Source organism: Vanessa cardui, chromosome 3 (genome assembly GCF_905220365.1).
Source record: "Vanessa cardui chromosome 3, ilVanCard2.1, whole genome shotgun sequence".
NCBI lineage: Eukaryota > Metazoa > Arthropoda > Insecta > Lepidoptera > Nymphalidae > Vanessa > Vanessa cardui.
Window position 1 is genome coordinate 1,066,985 of NC_061125.1, and position 22,628 is coordinate 1,089,612.

The window sequence follows — 22,628 nt, forward strand, 5'->3', positions numbered from 1 at the left end:
TAAAAAACATGGACAATTAAGTACAGAAACACTGATAATTTTAAAAGTTTCCACTGTGATGTCATATCATTGCACCCGTGCGATGCCGGGGCGGGTCGCTAGTATCTCATAAAATATGCATTTGTGTTTACGAAACATTCTATGTTGACTTAACACTAGGAAAACTAAACTACTACTAAACGATAATAATGATGACAAATGTTAAATGTCAAGATATTGTACTCTAGGGGTATTATGGGAATGTTATCTTAAAGAAATTAGGTTATCCCACGCGTATGGAAAGGTCACACGGCTGTCTGTTTCTGCGTAGGTATGTTAAAAGCAATTCGTTTTTAAATTAATTCCGCCGACATATTTCGTCTAACGAAAATACTGGCACTTCGTAATTGCTGCTTCGAGTTTTCACATAGCATTAATTAAAAATGAGTTAAAGGCTGGTGGAATTACGAAAAATCTTATTGTTTTATACGAGAAATTAAGGTTTACAAATACATTAATGGAAAATTAGATACCAAACGAGAAAATATCATTACATTTTTGGTATCGCTAATTACGCTCTGGATTAACAGATTAATGTTGTAACAGAAGTTATAAAAAATTAGATATTCAAACCCTTTCAAATTTTGTCTATCATATAATATTTGCCAATCGAATATGTATTTAAAAGGACGTGCACCCAATTCGTATTAAAACTACCAAAATTCTATTATAGAAATAGTCTTTCTCGTGACAGCAAAACGGCTCCGAATATCCCATTACTTTACCAATTAACTCAACCAATAAACAACTAACATCAACATCCTCACTACAACAACAACAACAACAGCCTGTAAATTCCCACTGCTGGGCTAAAGCCCTCCTCTCCCTTTGGGGAGAAGGTTTTTAACATATTCCACCACGCTGTTCCCATGTGGGTTGGTGGAATACACATGTGGCAGAATTTCTATGAAATTTGTCACATGCAGGTTTCCTCACGATGTTTTCCTTCACCGCTGAGCACGAGATGAATTATAAAGACAAATTAAGCACATGAATCAGCGGTGCTTGCCTGGGTTTTAACCCGCAATTATTGTTTAAGATGCACGTTTTCTAACCACTGGGCCATCTCGACTCACTACTAAAGTCAAGTAAAATATAACATAATCAGTAAAAACTAAACAAATCAAAATTTGTTGCAATAATATTTTCTGTTGACATGTTTACACAGAAAACAAACTTAACACGAGTTAAAATAACAAGTGTTACAATTTACGGTAGGTTTAGGTACAAGTTATTATTTAAATACTTTGAAGAGAAGGCGCGTTTACGCTATCGTCCTGACTGTGGTTGTTGACCTAAATACGTATTACACTGTCGAAATTGTTCGCCTTTGAAGTGAGGGAAATGAAAAATTAATGATACTGCTAGGTACGTATATCATTCGAAGATCAGATTAGTGTACCGATTATTTTATCTGGATTAAATGATGATCATGTATTCCTGACCAATTTCGTACAAGGCGCCCAATCTCAAACGAGACTAAAAAACTACACAGGAAATAGTGCACAACTGTGTGTGCAAATACTATAAACTCTTTAATTATCATAGTCTGATACGACGGCAAATTTGACACGACAGGAAAAATTTCAGACGACCAAGGTCCTAGACCCAGAAGTGTATGTAGTTTCAATTGCCAGACACCGAGAGACAAACTTAATTACCTTTTTATCGGCCAGATCCACGGGTTGAACCCAGGACTCATCACCTGCGACCTTATATCTAGTCTCTAGACAAACGAGGTAGTTAAAAAACCTGTTTAACGCTTTACGATTTTGCGTGCCATTCTTGCGCAGGTAAGTTAGATTAAACAATGCATAATAATAAACGAAAACTATAAAAGAGAGAAATTAAATTCAAATCAAACCCAATATTGTGTAACATTATATATTTGTCTGTGATATAGAAGCATGTCGCGAAAGGTTGGAATTGCATAATATAGCAGAGCTTTTAGCAAATCAGATAGAATATGTAAATTTAAGGTTTGTTTATGTGTATTGCTTCTGCCTTTGGAGTTTTGCATAGCGATAAAACATTGAAGACTAACTTTAAGATTTGAGAGAACTGACTTAGGCCACTGGTATATCGTTTTAATTCTCGAACAATTATCTAAATATTTAATATTAGTTTATTGGTCTTGAAGGAAGATAAATCAGTACCAGTACTAAATAAGCTTGTCCCATTGCTGGGTTAAGATTGTACTCCTTGAAATGTGAAGCTTATTCCACCAATACTCGAATAGAGGTTATAATACCTAAGCCAGATTTTATCAGACAAATGTAGGTTTGGTCACGATACTTTTCTTCGCCGAGCACGTGAAGTATAAACACAAGCAACAACACTGTGGTATCTTTAGTTTCACGTGTTCGAAACATTTGTCCACGATAGGCGTATACATAGAAACACTGTAAAACATATTTGCAATTAAGCTAATCATGAGATATAAAGACATGAATATTATCATCAAAGCAAAATAGGATATTTCATTTTAACTTTATGTATCTTCTATATGTGAATGATTCGAGGTTTTTTTAATGAATATGTTTGGCTCCGCCGTTAGGCAACGTTGTGATGTGAGGAAGAAGTCTGACTAGCAGCTAGTTAATTTCCTTGAAATTACATTATAGAATTAAATAATCGTGATATTTTAATTGTTCCTTGATTAAGAATTGTGTGAAATTTCATTTTCATTCTATTCATTTATGGAAAAAGCTACACCATCAACTTATGACCCTTATTAAAATTACCAATGTTTAGGTTAACCAATAGGTTTGTTAGAGGCCTACGTGATACGTCTTTAAAGGTGTAAACAACAATAAAGATTTGTGATCAAAACATCTCTAGTTATCTCGTAGATTGCTGAAAGCAATAACTTGCACAATCATTGTACCAACTATCCTTATTTACGTATAGAGTTTTCGTCTAATAAACTTATCAAATGACATGACATGACATAATGAAACTAAACCAAAATATTTATCACTCAATTAGGCTGACAAAAGCACTACTTCATCGTGATGATATATCGTAAAATTAAATATAAAACTACTGATAGTCTAGATTTCGGAAAGTCAATTCTAACAAGAAAAAACTTAGTAGTTTCCAACATTAAAAATGCATATATCCTACACAGAAATCAAGTCAAAAACAGAAATGTGCCCTATTTAATGGGCTTTGAATTTTTAGGCCGAGTTCAAACAAAAATATAATTAATTACAATTAATAAATACTTTAAAATGAAATACTTTACTTCCGTTTAATTGTCTATTTGAGATATTACCTAAGACCGATAGTTAATGCAGAAGTAAGTAAACTAATAGGCTAGGATTATACTAATGGACACTAACTCGCCCCAAGATCGATTCGCCAAATGTCCTGAAAATCACAAGAAGCGTCCACAGAAGCGAAGTTATTCCTTGAAGCGTTTAACTGGCCTCGTTCCATTTACGGTCGAGGTAAATTCTTAGCAATCGCTCCGTATCGGGTCTGAAACATTGATTTATCGTGGGCCCACGTCTAATTCATATTTAATGATTTTTAATGGCGTGCGGTGTACTTCGTTTTGGGACTAACAATATCGAGGCGTTTTCGTGGATCGTGGATTTAATTATTTTCTTGTTTAGATGTATGGATGTCTGTTTTAGGTAATAATACAGTTTTTAGCTAGGCCTTGTTTTAACATTTATTGAGCATTATATGCTAAAGGTACTACATAAGAAAACTGATTATCCTGAAGTTAATTAATTGTTTGAATACAAAACATTCACATTACACGGCTTTGCTACTACTAAACAGCATTTTTTTATTTTTTTTTAATCTTATTTATTTTAGGACTTTTGTCCAACACAGGTACGTCAGTACCATTGTACCCTTTTCCTTTGGTTTTGAAATTATTTAATATTAATTTCTGTTAAGTAGAACTCCAGGAGCAGTCTAGCAGATTCTGACGAAGGATCTGCTAGAATGCTCTGAAAAAATCCAAGATTGAATGAATATGTTCATTTAAACTACATAAAAGTAACTTTCTCTCATTCTGAGTCTTGCCACATTCCATCAACAAATGATATAGGTCTTCAAAACTTCCACTTACTTACTTTTTAACTTATCACATTTAGGAGAATCAGATTAAAACAGCAAAATTTGGTATTGTTATATTCCAAATGTTCGAAGATTGAGTGAGTCAGTGTATCATCAGGCAAACGGACATACCAACAATCAGTTCAGGTCAAGAGATAACTAAAATCCCTACAATGCATATCTTTATCACTCAGAATGTCATCGATTTAGTATACATTTCAATTATCATCTAACATGAACATATTTCAGTATCAAATACTAAACAATGACATTTCACGAGGCGTGGGTGCAGTTTCAGAGGTGAGAGGCAACCGCAGAGGTGTTTGACACTTGGACATTCAGCATGATGTATAGCAACCGGGCACAAGTGAACGCGCCTTTACAAACGAACCATGCTCACTAATTACTGAACGTAGCCCGTATGAAACGCGTTGAAAAGAAAAATATGTCATTATACTCTTAACCTTATAATTTACAAAATTGACTGAAAAATATTAAAGCGACTTTTATCCGACAATTTTTACAGGAAAACGTTATATGGGTCAGTCGAGTAAATCCTTGACGTGAGAGCATTTTTAAAAGTTAAACTTCAAATATCAGAATATTTATTTAAAAATATAATACTAATACGTGATCATTCGAATATTTTCAGATGATTAAAAAAATATTTCTTAATTAAACCTTGTTACATCACCTTACATTAACATGATTATTGATGTAGCATTATTAATGGAAATAACACGTGAATAAACAAAATAATCAGTGCAGGGCGCCTTGTAGGCTAGGTGATAACATTGGTCAGATCAGCGAGCAGGAATTGTTGGAACAGAACTTAGGAGAGTGGACTTTGTCCAGTAGATGGAGACGAGCTGACGATGACAATGATTGATGTCCATTGCAGTTTCAGTTTCTCACCATAAAATAGCCAAATACACAGGTTAATTTATAAAACTCAATATACGAGCAAAGACAGGTGTACTGCCATAATCTAATGGGAAGGCAATCAGATGAGACGTTGAAAGATCAGGCAAAACCAAATGTTTGACGTAAACTCTGAATCGAGGAAGAGTAAACATTGTCTCCTAAAACCGTAGAACTTTCTACCGAGAAACCTTGCCATTGAACCCAGGACCTCGGAAACTCAACCAGTTTGAATAAATATTATTCTTAGAAGTATGTTTGCGTCTATAACTTTTAACGATTTGTTTACATTCGTAGCTAATATTTAGAGATTAACATCTACAAAAACAATGGAACTGTAACGGCCATATTTATATGGGGTTGTTTTTAACGTTACCCAAATGACACAAATACTATTTTGACCACAATACCAGTCATACTTATGTAGTTAAATTTATATCGGTACTTAATAAAAACGTTTTTTCATAGCATTTCATTATAAAATATAATAATTTATAAAAAAAATAAAGTCCCACTTCAAAATTAGAAACATCAAGTGAACTAAAAATAAAAATGATATATATTTTAATGAAACTTACATAGTTCCTTAAGTTGAAGTGTACCTAACTAAAAATAAAAAAGATTGAGATGATGATGAGATTGATATTGAGGTACTTACGACTTTTAGTTTTCGAGAAATTCGTGGACGTGGAAGTTGGAAGCCTAATTGGATCATTATCCTCCAATATAACAAATTCTAACAACGTTACATTAATGTCCAACTGGTAACCTATTGTTTTTAAAATTCGTTTAAAAACAATCGTTGTCATAACTGAATTTGTATTCTCCTGTCATTAGGTGAGACGATTTTCCCGCGCCAAATTACAAACTGACTCACCGAGTAATATAAATGTGATATTTTGCGAATTCAATTTATTAAGAACTCAAAACTGTATAATAAACATTTACGACTAAAAAAATACACTGAGTGTTTACTAATCTCGGCCTGAGCGCATATTTTCCGAAAACCAATGAATTCAATCCACACAGCTATAATTTTTTTTCGAAAAACATTTCCTGAAAGATGAAACAGAATTACTTTATTTCATTGAAAACATTGTGATTTTATTTATAAAAAAAATGCACTGAATCGTCATTTTCAGATTTATTTTTTATTTACAAAAGAAATGAAATCAGACGTCCCAAGTGCATGCTGAAAATTTTTGATCAGCAAAACCTCTTTAGATTTTAAATAATATGATTAGTATAAAGCAAAATATTTATTTTAATTCAAATGTTAAAGTAACTTTGTCTATCTGTCGCTCTTGTACGACAAATAAATGAACCGAGTTTGATGATATTTGGTGTAATGCAAACTTGAACTCCAATGAAGTCCTTCCTTAAGCTAGGCTTTATAGGCATAGGCATATTTTTTTTGCCTCACGCATGAAAACCAACCAACCTTAAAACGAGCGAAACCGCGGGCGGCTATTAGAAAACATAAGTGGCGAGTTTATTATTAAAGAACTTATTAATTATGGCCTGAAAATATTATGTTTGACACAACTGTATAATAAAATGCCTAATGAAAAGGGAGATTAAAAAAGTATGCCAGATTTGAAGAAAAAGTGGAAGTTTTTAACTGAGAATAATGTTTCATCAATTTGCTTTCCTGTATCGTTTCAGTCCCCTCTGTCATCCAGATGTAAAACTATATTTGTCACAAGTAAGTATCGTTTAATTGCAAATAATCGATCGTTTTATCACCGTCGGCAACATGCTGGCAGCGGGTGCGTCCCCGGCCAAGCGTGTCTTCTCACGAACATAATCGTTATTGACTATTGCCTCACGCGTATTGCTAACTGGGACGAGTAAAATGGATGTTACTCAGGGCTACCATTTTTGTCTAGTCACTTTTGTTTCCAATTTCAGTTTTACCTTGAAAATCGAAAATATGTGCCGCAAACGCTGCCATATTGAAAAAAATTGTCCCAAATACAATATCCTCTTTGTGACTTATTACAGAATTATAGCTAGTGATCATTTTAAATTAATTATGAATTTGCAGCAGCCTGAACAGTAGAGGGACGTTTACTGGCTTTTACTTTTATAATCATCTTCAATCTTATATATTTAATAGCGTAAGCCGATTATTATCCCAGTGATTATGGGTCGACAGCTGCCCATAGGAAATCGGTTACTGTTATTTTGAAGAGCTCTAGTCTAAAAAAGGCTCAACATTAAACGAACGGAAAGAACGGAAAAAAGTTACTGGTCGGTTAGAGAGCGATACGGCTGTATAAGAAAAAAAAAATAAAAAATATAAACAAAATTACAGAATTTCCTTATCGACCATATCAAATTCAACCTTTTGAATAAATGCGAAGTTTCGTGGAAGATACCCTAGTTAAGCAAGTGTTACATCATAGATTAAATATGCCAATAATATAAATCGAGTCATTATTGGGATAGAACAGCGACTTGCACAGCCCTTCATCCGTTCTGTTATGGAGGCTATACTTGATAATAGGGGAAACCTGGAGAGGCACACTTCAAATCCGAAGACCGGGTGAAGAAGTTGTAACTTGAGGGTTGTCAGCCCTGCGTAACCCGACTCTAAACCTTAAGAGATGAGCGTAACTCTCGAACAAGATTTATTTACTCATTCATAGCTGATATAATATTAGTTTAAGTTAGTCTTCGGTGTCTCTTTGCACAATATTATTTACGTTACGTTCTGTGAATATGAATTAATCAATTTATGATTACAAACAATTATATATTCAACACGCTAGCTTTTGTAATGTTTATTTCGTAATAACTCTTATAAACAACTACTTTAAAGTCAATAGACATACATATATTTTATTGCAAGTAATATAACATTCAGTCCAATAACACTTCACTCAAAACAAGGTACACAATGAAATTAAATCAATAGATTATATTGAAAGAAACGGTGACAAAAATTGTTGAAACAGGAAAAGTAAAAATACATTTTATACTTCTTGCGGTTTTCCAATTCTAGAGTGACTTACAAAAGTTGTAACACATTTCCTGGGCCATGGTATTTTGGTTTTGGAATTCATACTAAAATCTCACAGATAACTTCATTTATCGATATTATTACAAACTTTTACGATCATTAATTTAACATCCTAATTCCGATTTTAATTATCGATAACATTTATCAGTAGTAGCGTCTACGTGCAAACGTGATCACGTGGTCTATCCGCCTTCCTGCCAGCAATAAAAAACCCGGTTACAGCAGTTAATATCGGAACATGCGTATTACATAGCCATTTATTGAGCAAGGAAATGACGACCTCGAAGACATGAGCGCGATTTTAGTAGATACGATTAAAAATTAAAATTATGTATTTCGGTTTTTTACTTGTGACAATCTGCTTTTAAATGATTTTAGTGTAGTTTCTATTTTTTAATATTTTTTAACATTCTTGCCACCGTTCCACACGGTCAAGATTTATAAGGTAAATTAACTTTTTTAAATTAATATGTGTATATATTTATGGACGCAACGTTAATAAAATTACACTTTTAAAGTTATCTCAATATTATATCATAGACCATAGATGAATAAATGATTTTTCATAGATGTAGACGTCATATAGCAACTTTGAAATATTTAGTTAGTCACTTTTGCATATTATAATACATGACAATTATGAGGGGATTTCCCTTGTTGCTCCATTATGGAATCACTTATATAGCTGTTTTGTTCTGACCTATTATTATTGTTCTCTTATTATCTTTATTTTATAGAAAAAAACTAAACATGTTATATTATATTAAATTCTTATAATGTAAGATTCATCATAGCAATAGAAGCACCGTGACAAGCCCAAAATGTTGGGTATTATAAGAGGCGACTGTAGGTTATTTTGTGCCAACCACAGCTTTCAATGTCATCAGCATGAGCAACCGGTATATAGCAACTTGTACACTAACCAGCAAAATCATTCCTTAGTAGTTGTCTTTGGGCAAGCGCTGGCAGAAAGTCTGCCAAATAACAAATATGACCCCGAATAAATCGCAAATGAATAACGATTACTTTCTTGTATAATATTAGCATTTAAAAGTGATCTTTAAGGTTTTAAAACTGTGTGTCTTGGCTTACATGAAACAGTTTTTTCGACAGTAATTTACAACCACCGAAATTTTTTATAAGGACTTTTTCTGAAATTTCCATATTTGATTACGTCGAATAATTGTCTAAATGATCGCTAAATATCGTAATATAATTAGTACACAGCTTTCTAACAGATAGAAAGCCAACGTTTCGACTGAGTTACACTGAGACTATTTCTTTCTAATGAGACAAATAAGATCACATTCCGTTACTTTGTAAATTTCATTAATTGGGCACCGATATCAATAACAAGATATTTCTTCGATTAGGCTTTCACGAGCATTTATCATATTTATCTTGAACACATTTTGCTATATTTTTTTTTTTTACTAAAGTTATCGTATTATTTATATGTATGTGATGATTTTCATTTGTTACTCTGATTTAAAGATGGTAACACTGTTGCATCGTGGTTGACTGGTCGGCTGACCAATTGGATGACTGGACACATTGTGAGGTGACAGGAGGGAAAAAAAGAAAATCAGAAGAGAGCGGTCGGTGGTCAGAATCCGGGTTCAATGGGGTTACCTTAAAAACTAAGGGTGATTCATTGTACAACTAGGAATTGTGTCGATTGAACCTATTACGTTAAAATAAAAGTAATTATATCTAATCGAAGTGAGTTTGGATTTATAAAATTTATACTTCATTTATTTATCGTACGGTCCGTCTGTTTCATAATGAATAGAAAGTATAGACACATCAAACATAATCGATCGCCAAACCACAATAACGATGCAATCTGATGTGATGTGATATCTATGGCATGTAATGAATATTAGAAATTCTGGTTACTGGTTCTGTATCTAGGACACGCCGACCCCACAACTTATGTATAGATAACATATTATATAATATATCGTATACGTTGAATGGAAACCAAGACTGGACTGAACTGGACGATCTAAAGATGACAGATAGAACTGCTGGATACAATGCCAGGAGTGGACCTTAAAAGGCTGAAAAATTGATGCTTTATCACAACTCTAGTGTAGTGAGTTCTAGCTGCTGTTCCATTCGTTAGTTTTTATATTCAACGAATTGTTTTTATATCTGATCGCATAAATAATACAACATTACCAACCCAGCCATAATTCACTGCTACACATATTTCAATTTTTTCCGAATAAAATCGTCTCGTACGTTTTAATTTCGTCTTATTTACGTGACTAAGTTCCCGTTCCGCGGAGTCGTGACCGTCGACAAATCTTCTCGAAGCGATGAACATTTCACACGAGGCAGAGAACTGGCGTGACGCCAATAGAACGTGTTTCGATATTGTCAAACTAATGTTTAGACATTTTTTTGCCGCATAAACGAGCCGAGAACCGTTTTGATGTACGGTAAGCTAACGGAGCGATAAAGCTGAGCGCTCACCGGAAACACAAATCCCTCATGCTTCATAAATAGCCAATGTCAGGTAGTTGGAATGTTTCAATTGTTTTGTTGTATGTTGACGTCTACGTTAAGCATCTTGGGTAGTCATGACATTACTTGGCTCAAGTATTTTACTTAGATAGTAAACTAGTTATAACGAAACTCAAGGGACTGAGCATTTTTCGTCGTTATAGAGAGTTATCGTTATATGGAGTGAACAAAAAAAAAACAACCAAATCGATCGAATCGAAATCTAAATAGATAAAATATGCTTATAAATTGTTGTTTACACATATAGTCGGATAACTTTGTGTGACTTTTTTTGATATGTGGTGGAATCGTATTGATTAAACAACAAGAAAAAATTCTACCAACTCAGCGACAATTGGTGGTGATTCGGTTTCCGTCCACTTGATCATCTTCTTCCAAGTCGTGCTCACTTCTACTTTTTAGAGAGTTTATCGTTATAAAGGATAACGTTAAAAGAGTTTACTCTGTATTTTAAAAACAAAAGCGCTAAATACAATATACCCAAAAAAATGCACGTATAGATACAATTTCATAATCAGTCAAACAGTCGAGCAGTGTTTTTTCCTTCAATTACATGAGCGAATTTGAATTGCACGATGTAATCCAATTTGTAATGTTTTGAGTGCAAATAATTATGAGCGACCGACTCAAAACCGACTCCATAAAAAATCTATAAAGGGAACCTTATTAAGAATATATATCTTTGTCAAAGTTATCGTTAACAGTATTAATTAAAATAGAATGGATAATAAATAACCAGTGAAATATGTTTTATTTGGGTACATACCTACATATAGGACATATAGAAAGCGTAACATTGAAGGGGAAAAAAAAGATAAAAGTGGCTTTAAATGAGCATCAATTTAGCACGTTATCAACGTCGGCAGTGGCTACGCGTATAATGAATCCTTAAGTAGCATCATAACCTATTCCTTGTGACGGTAGGCAGCGGGTCCTCATCATATGCTATATTACAAACGAACAAAGCAATGTATCTTTGTATTGTAGTGTAAAAAGAAAGAGAGTACTGCATGGACGAGGAGTAAGCATTCGATTTTTAAAACAATATCGAACAGAGAATATTTCTAATGAAATGTTTTACTTACAAATTTTTCCGCTTACCATCAAACAACCCAAATACTTGTTTTAGTATTCGGACAGGTTGATGAAAAGCGGTCAGTTAAATAAATCATTATCGACCTACAGATTCCGAAGACCTGTGGCCTAAATTCCCGAAATCACAGATCGTGTCAATACATGTTATTGGGTTCACTTATCTGAAATTCTCAGTAGTAGCCCAAAATTAGCAGTTTTACTAACCCATGTTTCGAAGAAAAAGCTGTCAGTTGTACATGTTCCCTATTCGATTTTGTCGGATTTCTATATCATTGTACAATGCTATGGAGGGAGGAGGGGAAAGAGTGTATCCATGTTTGTGTATGCAAAACTGTTTGTAAAATGTCCTGGACAGATCATTCTTTAAAATTGGTTATCCTAGTCGAAATTAAGTCAGGATGAATTTATTACAATAAATAATCGATATCTTATTAATATTCCAATATAGCATTCACCTAGTTATAAAAACTTGTGTATAAAAATATTTATAGTCAGATGGTCGGAATAGATAGCATATTTCCTCTCCTATTATTATCTGGATGGCCGCCTTACGTTACATCATTTATTTTACGATTTGACATGTGTGTCACATGAAGGCTTTCTCCTCCACGTCAAATTAATTAAATTTTAATGCAATAAACTTAACAAATATGATCTGATTTGTATTGAGATTCTCACACACATTGATATATCTCGTAAGCACGGTCATCACACACACATACTTATGCAATCCGATAGTTATTTAACGTGTAGCGAAATAGACCTAAAGTCACTAATTCCATCAACTCTTACTTAATTCGAGCAAAAATGTTTAGTAATCAACTTAATTACGAATAAGAACGATTAAATAAACCGTCATTACGACAGCAGCAATGTTATCTTAGTTATTTATATTATCTGCTGTACTACACATACACAAACACTCTTTGCACTGGTAACACAGCAACATATATTTAGTATCGATGTTTGGCGTTAGAGTACCTTTCACAGTGAAAGTGTTTATTTTATTATTGAGGAATACTCTGTTTCACCTCTTATTAAACCTTCTTGGTTGAAAATCTCTGTAAAACTATTACTATTAAACAATCGTATCTTATCATAAACTATAAGATACTAATTACGCAATTTGAATAAGGTTTTTGGAACAAATTTCTATTATACAGCTTAGAGTGCACTGACAAAACTGGTCCATCCAGGCGAACTTTCCCTCTCTCTCTCTTCCTATTATATTATAATGTATATCTTTCTCTTCCTGTAAACAATCATTTGAGCCTATTTGTTTATTCACTCAGGATTTCTAACAACAATTTTGTTATTGTCATAAATCGTTGTGAATTATTTTTATAGTCTGTTATTTAATACTAAATATATAGCGAAAACAACTTTGACCCATCACATTTTTAGTCCAACCACAATTATTATAATAACAATGTTTATTATTTTACGCATAAATTAAAGAAAGAACTTGTAAATATGAATCGCGAATGTATTTTATATGCACTTCGTGTTAGGTATCTGTAATTTAATCCATGTCGAGACTACCATCGTCTCGAAACTTCCTCCAACAGATGCAGGATTTCTCACCGAGTTTTCCTTTACTACTAAACAAAATATCTTTAAATTTGGATACATAGATTTTGATTTATAAGGGTATACAATTAATCGACGTAGGGAGCATCTGGAAAAATCTCTGATAACTATAGAACTCTTTTCCAAGGAAAGACATATTTACAAATATAACACATATTTATGTAATGAAATTTGTACACAAGCTTTAGTTCAGTTATAACTCGATGTTAATATTGTAATAAGAAAGAAAACAAGCATTGTTTTGTAAATAAAGAAAAAAATAATCTGCTATCTACTAGCAAATCGCATGAATACTTAACTCTAAGACTATTCGTGAGTTAATCATATAGTAAAAATTATTTATAAAAAAAAGTATTGCCAGAATGAAAAAATAATGATGAAGAAATTACTGAAGAGTGCGTCAGAATGACAAAAGTTGCTAAAGTATCTTAGAAATAATTCAGCATTGAGTATCTTTGTTTAAATATTTGGTAATTACATAAAATAATACATATGCATAAATGGCTATTATTACCTGTAATATAAATTAAGAAAAAATCATCTTTTTTTTTTAGAAATGACGAAAATCATTCTCTGTTATCATGGTTAGAATACATAATCTAATCTGATAAATTTTCGCATTGGTATAAAGTTTAAAATTTATTTTATTAATGATTAAACATTAGTAAAAGGAATTACTGAATACAATATTAATATTACTTAAATGTAATTAATTAAATAACGAAAATACAATTTATATATAACATTTATATAATTTTAATTTCTATTATATTAATACTAGTAGTCGCCCTTGGGTTCGCTCGTTTATAGGTGTTGGTTATCATGTGTTAGGAGAGAATGGTAGCCGTTATCCTTTTCTGGAGTTCAAGTTTGACAATTGCAGGGTTTTCATTGGATAAGATGACATGGAAACTGTAATTTTCAGGAAACATCGTGAGGAAACCTGCATGTGTCTAATTGTCAATGTGGTTTTGCGGTCCACCAAACCGTATGTTCCAAACCCTCTCTTTAATGGGAGAGGAGGCCTTGAGTTCAAGTTTGCTTCATACCAAATTTCATCGAATACGGTTCAGCGATTTTGTCGTGAAAGAACGACAGACAAGCAGAGTTATTTTACATATATAATATTAATATAGAATATAGATATCCAAGTATGTATTACATTACTTTAATCTTACTATATAATTGTCTCATAAAATTGATTCTTGAAGTTCCCTTTGGATTTTATTATGTCAAATATGATTTGGCGCATACTAGAACCGAAACCGACTCGAATGCCGTGACAACTACACGGTGATCTCGTATGTAATGACCAGAAAACTACATGGCATTCATTGTACCGCCATGAGTTAGCCTCTGCTCTATACTCTTGTGTGTGCGTTAAGGGGGTGCAATAATAAATGTGCTTACTGCATGCGCAACAACTTTTTTTTTAATAAATATACTCTGACGTAATTTTCAACTCCTTATTTATTTATAGATATTCTTTAATTAGTTCTTGTTTTTTTCAATAAAAAAAAATTTTTATACAGGATTTCTGCAGATCAGTGAATACTGAAGCATCAGAGTTTGAACACGTATTAACTACTCTTAAGCAAAGTACACTTAAGTATACAAAAATTGCGCACAAAATAAAGAGTTAAGAATTAATTTATATCACGTTACATGTAAACGAATGTTATAAAGTTAGACGATTGGATTTTTGAATGCGAATTCTCAGGAACTAATAGACCGATTCCGTTCAGTTCATTTAATAAGATAACGCCACGCCCCTAAGGCTTGACTACTGTATTCAAAAAACGGTTCGTTTTACTTACGGGTTGTAGAATTATCTAATTGATATTTAATTTTTTTATTGTAACTATTTCTTTCCTTCATACATTTGCCATACTATCCCGTATTCCTCCTGACAAAATGATAGCTTTGAATTACCCCTCGTAAATTATTCTCAACGGGCAACCTGACCACGTAAAAAAATTGTAAGTAACTTCAAATTACATTAATTCACCATTTTCTGGTATATACACACCTAAAGACAGAAAAACAACATAACTACTACTACCAACTAATTACGTATATAATTATACTGTAACACTGGACACATTCCTTAAGCTGTCAAAAGACATGTTTAAAAAAAAAAAGAAAACATGTGCAAATGCGGTCGATTTCTTCCAGACACCCTTCGACTACGAAATTCGACAATCGAGATTACGGTGGATTGTGTATCTGTTTATACCTAAACATACGTTACAATAAATAAAGAGTGCACTACGTAGTATGACTAATTCGAAGCTATGAAAATGATAAAATAAAAACTCTTAATTTATTACAAAAACAGCAAAGCAGTTCCAATGACTGAGCAGTGAGTTCACAGCACCCTTGGCCTAGTCTTATGTATTTTGGACGCGATGAGGTGAGGTCCTCGTTTGTCCAGAGCGAATTAGCAGCCGTACGCATCAGCAGTCAATGGGGGGGGGGGGCGAAAGGGACATGGGCGACATTCCCGTAGCCATTCCTTTCCGTGCATAGACGACTGCAGGGTTTACATTGGATAAGATGACATGAAAAAAGTAAATTTCCGGATCAATGCCCATTCATATTAATTAATCCACACTCTCTTGAAATAATGCAAATTAATTTTTGTATTATAAGATTATGTTACTTAATGTATGTATATAATACTTATGAGTATATTGTTTTATTAACTAATAGTATTTAGTTAAACTGTAGAAGGAGGATAATTAAATAATGAAGCAATTAAAAAAATATTGTGTCAGGGATTATAGGTTGAGATCTAACAGTATTGCATGTAAAAAAATTCAAATAAAGTCATTCATCATACTCATAATATAAATTTGGTAATGCAAATTCAAGGTCTTGTTATAGATGTATTTTGCCCAATTAATTTGCCAATGCTTGAGCCGTTGCTTTACCTCAACATGGGGTACTGGTGACACTAAAACATTGTACCCCAATAAAAAAATATTGAATTAACTTTACACTTGTTTCTTGATTATGAAGATCTGTCAGTGTTTTTTATCTAAAAGTAGAAGGCATATGGACCACCTGATAAATGGTCACCGTCATCCATTAACATGGGTGCCATTAGTAATTTTAGTCACTCCTCACATTGAAAATGACCAATCTTGGGAACTAAGATGATATAGCCCTTGCCCTTGTTACACTAGCTACACAGTAGAACTATAAACAGTTTTGCTGCTTGGTGGTATAATATATAACTAGTGGGTGATATTTACACTAACAAGTGTAATATTCTTGACATAAAAACTAATTTTAAAAGGTCTTGTATGATACCATCCAGAAGAACTATAAAGCAAACCATTATCACTTTTTATTCAATGTAACATAGTATTCCATTATTGAAATACAAATAAAAAGTATCCTAAAATACTTTCAATCAGAATGACACTACATTTAGATATTCAAATACAGTTTGACAAAAGAATATATTATAATGAAATTCACTTCCTAATGAGTTTAGACAGAGCAATAGTACAGTAATGTGATGTTTAAATATGATGTCATAGCCATGATAATAATGTTGGTTTAAACTTAACTCTCTTCTTGTCCTCCTTTCATGCAGCAACGGGCACAGATAATAAATATTTTACGACATATTGTATGTTTGGGTGGGTAAGTAACATAACACTACTTTTATTGCAAAAGGTATGCAAAAATTGTGCACTTTTTAAGAAGACTTAATTAGATGATTATGCCTTAACCTTAATACTTCTATTTTAATAGTGAATACAAATTCTACTTTTGCTGCATTCATTGTAATTACTATAGTAAATATTATGTACAATAAAGAAAAATTATAAAAAATCTAGAATTTGATCAAATGACCTTTTTTAAGTAGTATTTACATATAGTATTTCCTACTTTTATTCAGATGTGGGAGTGCAGTTGCAAGTAAACTAGGTTAAAATAATTGATATTGATCATAATGCTGCTATTTTGATGGCTGTAATGAATGTACATTGGGTAATGTACAGCTATGTGTTACAAAATGGTAGGCGAGCCAGATTTTCAATAATGGATAAACATTAATGTAATGACTGGCTTACTCAAAAGATTTTAATCTTTAACTAACTTAAACTTAATAGAATCCCACATTGCTAGCTTTAGTGTATCTTTAGCTAAATATGATTGCGGTAATTTTAGCTCCATCATATATGTTTACATTTGAGTTAGTGTGCAGTCCAAATGAAATTAAAAATTCAATTTTATAAAATGATTTCTGTGTTTCATTTTATACCTTTCATAAAACATGAATTTATTTTAAATCAATGTACCTATGTCACATAAAATATCTTATTATAAAAAACATAACTATATTATTATACCAATATTGAGAAAATACTAATCATATATAGTTTTAAAGAAAATTAAAAGAAGTAATATAACCTACGTAATTTATTTAAAAATAATTAATAGTAGTTTTAAGAAGTCATACAAAACTATATTTCAAATTTATATACCACTGGCAGGAAAGATATATTTGAACAGAAAAAGTATATAATTAGCAATCTATAAAGAAAAACTGTATTTGTATTGTGTATTTACATAGTTATCGGTAGATCAAACATATGATCTAAATGTATTAAGCTGTATCATCATTTATAATTAGAACAGGCAACACTTCCTCATTATTAGAATTATATAATCAAAACATTTCATAAATCATTGACATTGTAATTTTTTTTTTCAATAATACAATTTTGAAATTATTAAAGCTGTATAATATAATACATTAGCTTTAAAAAATTAATGATGGCTGGTTAATTTGTTCTTAAATTAAAAAGTAAGATTTTAAAAAATAATAATAGCTTTGAATATAATTATATTTTTAATATTTGTTCCATGGTTTGTTTTACATAATAATATAAAAAATTATGTTTATTTTCTTAATGTTCTTGAAGTTATTTTTATCAAGTACTGGTTTCAAATATTGTTATACCTCATGTAGCATTGTATTCAGCCACATTTCACAGTATTTATTGCTGGATGTAGCATGGTTTTGAGGATATATTATTTTATTTCGTACATATTTTTCAATGCAATAAGCTCACCTTGACACTTGATAACAGATACTTGTGCACATTTATAGTAACATAATCTGTAAATTTACATTGATAAATGTTATCATAAGTCATTATTAAGATTTCTACAATATTGTCATTATTAAGTTTTAGTCAACACTAATAAGCCCTAATGATATAACTTGTAACTATCGAATTGACTATGCTATAATAAGATTTTAAATAGACAAGTAAATGTCACTGACCTGAGGTAAGTTGGCTGCGATTTGCCGATGCAGAGAGTCCCGCTCTTTCTCCACATCCTTGAGCCGCAACTCCGTGTCCCCGAGACGCTCCTGCGTCTCTCGCAGGCTTTCGACTAATTTATCTCTTTCATCCAACATAGATACCATGAGCTGCTCAAAATTTGCGTCCTCGCCTGAGAACTGCGAACTCCTTTGGCTAATACTGTCTTCAGATATCGTGGGCATCACGTCGCACATCATATTCCACATTTTAATTTAACATCAAACTAGAATACTTATCGTACACGATACACCGAAAAACACAATGATTTCGATCACCGTCTTACATATGTTTCGGCACAAACGTTACCTAAATCTAGCGCACAAAACGCGAGAACGTTGCTTCACATTTTCGAAATATTCGTAAAAGATTTTAGTCAAAATTTCGGGAGACATTATAGTTCGATATTTAGAAAGACACACCTAAAACTTATACTCCTACGATTCCATACTATCACGGTACAAGCGGCATGTCTGCCATCTTGGAATGGAACGTCAGTCTTACTGCCAAAGATTATAGCATATGAGTCTGTCGTAAAAACAGACGTACCACATAAATCGTATCGCGTAAACATTAAGTTGACATTTTATTATTAAAATCTTAGGTTTTAATTACAATTTTACATAAAAAATTGTCATTTAAACAAAATCACCAATCATCATTATCCTATTAAAATCGACCCACTATGATTATTTTCAGCATAAATATGAAATATTTTAAGTAATTAGAATGATAAAAACAAAAAATAGTGAGACATTTCTTAAAGTTTAAATAAGATCTATCTTTAAGAATTATAACTGTTTTAACAATACTATATAACTTTTATTTTATTTTTACTGAATAAATTACAAATATGTTAAAAAGGAATTTTAAATGGAAGTAAAAGGCTCCTCCTACTACTACTGCTAAATTTTATTCTAATTCTTGGGTGGATATTAAACTAACAAAGTTTATAAATGATGTAAAAGTATTATGATAGATCTTGATATTAATATTTAGAAAGAATAGGTTTCGCTTATAGTTCAATTTATGTGATTAATTCTTTTATACTTTTATTTCTATGTAAAAAATATTGATTTAATGTTATTTTCATAATTGCTGTAACAAACCTTGCTCTGAGACTTTCTTTGCACTTTCCGACTTCTCTCATACACTTGAAAAGTGTATCCATGTGTATATGGGAGTGCGTACTATGTGAATAAAACATTTAGAATGTGAACTTTAGATTATATTATTCAATTACAAGACTATTTATTCAACTTTAATTAAGCATAGCGCTATAGAATATGATTGTGTTTGTCATTGTATGGTATTATATAATATTCGTCAATTTGACGTCGAATTACATGTACTTGCTTTCTCGTAATAGCACCGTATGGCGCGATAGTGAGCTATTTATATTGGTTGTATAAAGCGGCAGTAATCGGTTTTATTCAAATTGCCGTTGTTATGAGTTGGGTCGTATTATACAATATTATTTTGACTATTCAGTAATATACCAGTTCTGTTAACTACTAGAAAATCTTTGACACTATTTCTACGAAGCTACGCTAGAGGTCATTAGTAATAATTATGAATGAAATTCTTAGGCATCTTTTTTTTCTAAAATGTAACTAAAAAGTACACATTTTTTTGTTTCGTACATATACTGTGAACAGTAGTATATCTCTAAAGCTGTAAGGTATTTTATTTTGAAAAGTCGTAGCAGGCAATGGTGCTACACTATATATATCGCAATAATTTCAATAAATGAATAATATGGGCATCCGAGTAATTGGGCCAAAACAAGATTAAGCCTTCGTGGCTACTTTTTATGGAAACAATGAAACTTATTACTGATAATGTACAAAGCACCTATGTATTATCTGTTTTTGCCCGAGGATATCTATTTAATCTGTAAGTTCCATACTTCGACAGTCAACTTATGACTTATCAAATACCTATCTTTTATCTCAGCTAACTGTCCGTAATTCTATTGCTTTCTCTTTTACACTTTACTCAATGTTGAATGTCAATTGTCAAAAAGCATTTCCCCATTCCCAAAATTTTTGTACATAACGTGGGTGAAATAAAATAGAGATTATCATTATTTATAATAGAATTAATAAATCAAAACGAATTATAATAATAAGTATGAACAAGTGGTAAAAATATTTTCTTACTTGAATGCGGGTCCTTGATCAACGTCTTGTTTTGTTTGTTATCAGCAAAGTTGTTAGATGCCGAAGAAAAAAGGTAAAAAAAAGACGAGCAATGCAGGTAAGGATCATTCCAAAACACTAAAGTTAGTCTCTGAAAGATTAATTAATTTTAATCATTGTAAACAATTCATGCATTAATACAAAATAATAGTATTTTGAAGTATATGATTTTAGTCATTTATTTAGCTTAAATTCCTATTAACCTTTATTTATTAGTTTATGTATTATTTTCCAGACTTTACCTTAAATGACTGTGCTAATGCACTGAAACCTGTTGGCAGAGTTAAGAAGTCGTTTGTAGCCGAGGAAATCCCTGAGAAAACATGGGAGGATCTCGAAGATGATGATTTAGACGTAATCGAGGAAGTAAATGCTGATGGAACTAAGAATTTTGTCTACAAGAAGAAAAAAAATCATTCCAAGTGTGAAAACATTAGTGATGAAACTGGCATTGTGTACCCGGAGATAGTGTGGTATCTGATATCTCCTTACATTAAGCCAGAGGAGGTTGGTACGTTTGCTAGAATCAATAGGGCGACATATGCTATAACTAAGCGAGAATCCTTTTGGCGGGCACTGTATAAGAGATACTGCCAAAATCACCCAAAACTACCTGAGAAATTACGTATAGAAAATAGTTATAAGTTGTATGGCTTGAGGCAGAGAGTTATACGAGCACTACATCACACCTATGATGTGTTTGTTAAGAAAATATTGCAGCAAGCAACTCAGGAGAGTCGACCACACCAGTTGGTTAAGAGACGCTGCGTCAATGTTTGGTATTGCAAAGGGCAATCGTACTGGTTTGTTTACTTTAAACTGAAAAAATCAAATCCTGAAAAAAGAATTACAACAATGGATTTCATTGAGGAACTCGGACGCATTGATGCTAATCCGGAAGTGGATTCCCAAGTTATGCAGGTATAGTTAAATGAACCTTAGATTATATATTTGTAAGTTTTTATTCTTTAGAACAACACTTTAGATTAGTAAGCTAATCAAAATGACATTTTGTGTTGTGTTTGTGTTTTGAGTATTGAACAGCACATGTTGAGCACATTACAGCACAATTATAATAAATTCGATAAAGTAAAGTAGCAGAGCCAACCGGACATATAAAAGGACCTCCTCATAAAAATTGTATTTTTTGAGTATATTTTTTTTTAAGTGGCACGTCAAAGCACATACTGGGCACATTTCAGCACATTTTTTTTTAGAAATTCAAAAATTGCCATGTATTTATTTAATTTTTTATCTTTATGTGATGTCCAAAAAATTAATTTCTGCTTTAACACTGAATTTTGTTTTTTTCTAGGTGACCTGTCAAAACTTTTATGAAGTACCACCACTAATGGGTATGACTCTATCATCAGTGAGCGTGGTATTGTCGCAAGGGTTCAGACACCACAAATTGCTCCTAGGCTTCAATACTGGTCACTACAACATATCCAGGAATGTGATTCCTGAATGTTCCGTGGTCATTGACACGGTCGTTAACATATTGGTATATGATTGGTGGCATCCAAAATACCCCAACTTTGAGAACAGGTTACCGACGATGAATGAAGAATCATTACCAGTATTGAAAAAGGATTTCTTTACAATGTGTAATGGAGACCTATGACCCATGAGTGCAAATGTGATATAAATATAAACTATTTTTGTTCTTCTTTTGTTTTATTTATTTGTTAAATTACATTATACTTATTAATTTACCAGTTATAATTTATTTACGGTTTTGGTTATGCTACTCGTCGTTAGATGGCGGTATCATTTAAATGTTTGGAAATTAAATGATTTCAA

The 22,628-nt window shown here is 32.2% G+C and overlaps 2 protein-coding genes across 7 annotated transcripts in view; one reads left to right on the forward strand and one right to left on the reverse strand.

The window, feature by feature from the left end:
* Window positions 1-19,129, reverse strand: part of LOC124543780 (liprin-alpha-1) — a 167,576-nt gene extending 148,447 nt beyond the window's left edge. For all 6 annotated transcript variants that reach the window (XM_047122083.1, XM_047122086.1, XM_047122085.1 and 3 more), the window contains exon 1: window positions 18,585-19,129. In XM_047122083.1, coding sequence (XP_046978039.1) covers window positions 18,585-18,833 — 249 coding nt within the window. In that variant the 5' untranslated portion in view covers window positions 18,834-19,129. The remainder of the gene's footprint in view (window positions 1-18,584) is intronic.
* A 1,479-nt stretch (window positions 19,130-20,608) lies between these two features.
* On the forward strand, window positions 20,609-22,492 carry LOC124543787 (transmembrane protein 183). Its single transcript, XM_047122092.1, has 3 exons — window positions 20,609-20,883; window positions 21,061-21,746; window positions 22,141-22,492. Exons 1-3 carry the CDS (start codon window positions 20,844-20,846, stop codon window positions 22,447-22,449), a joined length of 1,035 nt encoding a protein of 344 aa, XP_046978048.1. The 5' UTR covers window positions 20,609-20,843; the 3' UTR covers window positions 22,450-22,492.
* Window positions 22,493-22,628: the final 136 nt, after the last annotated feature.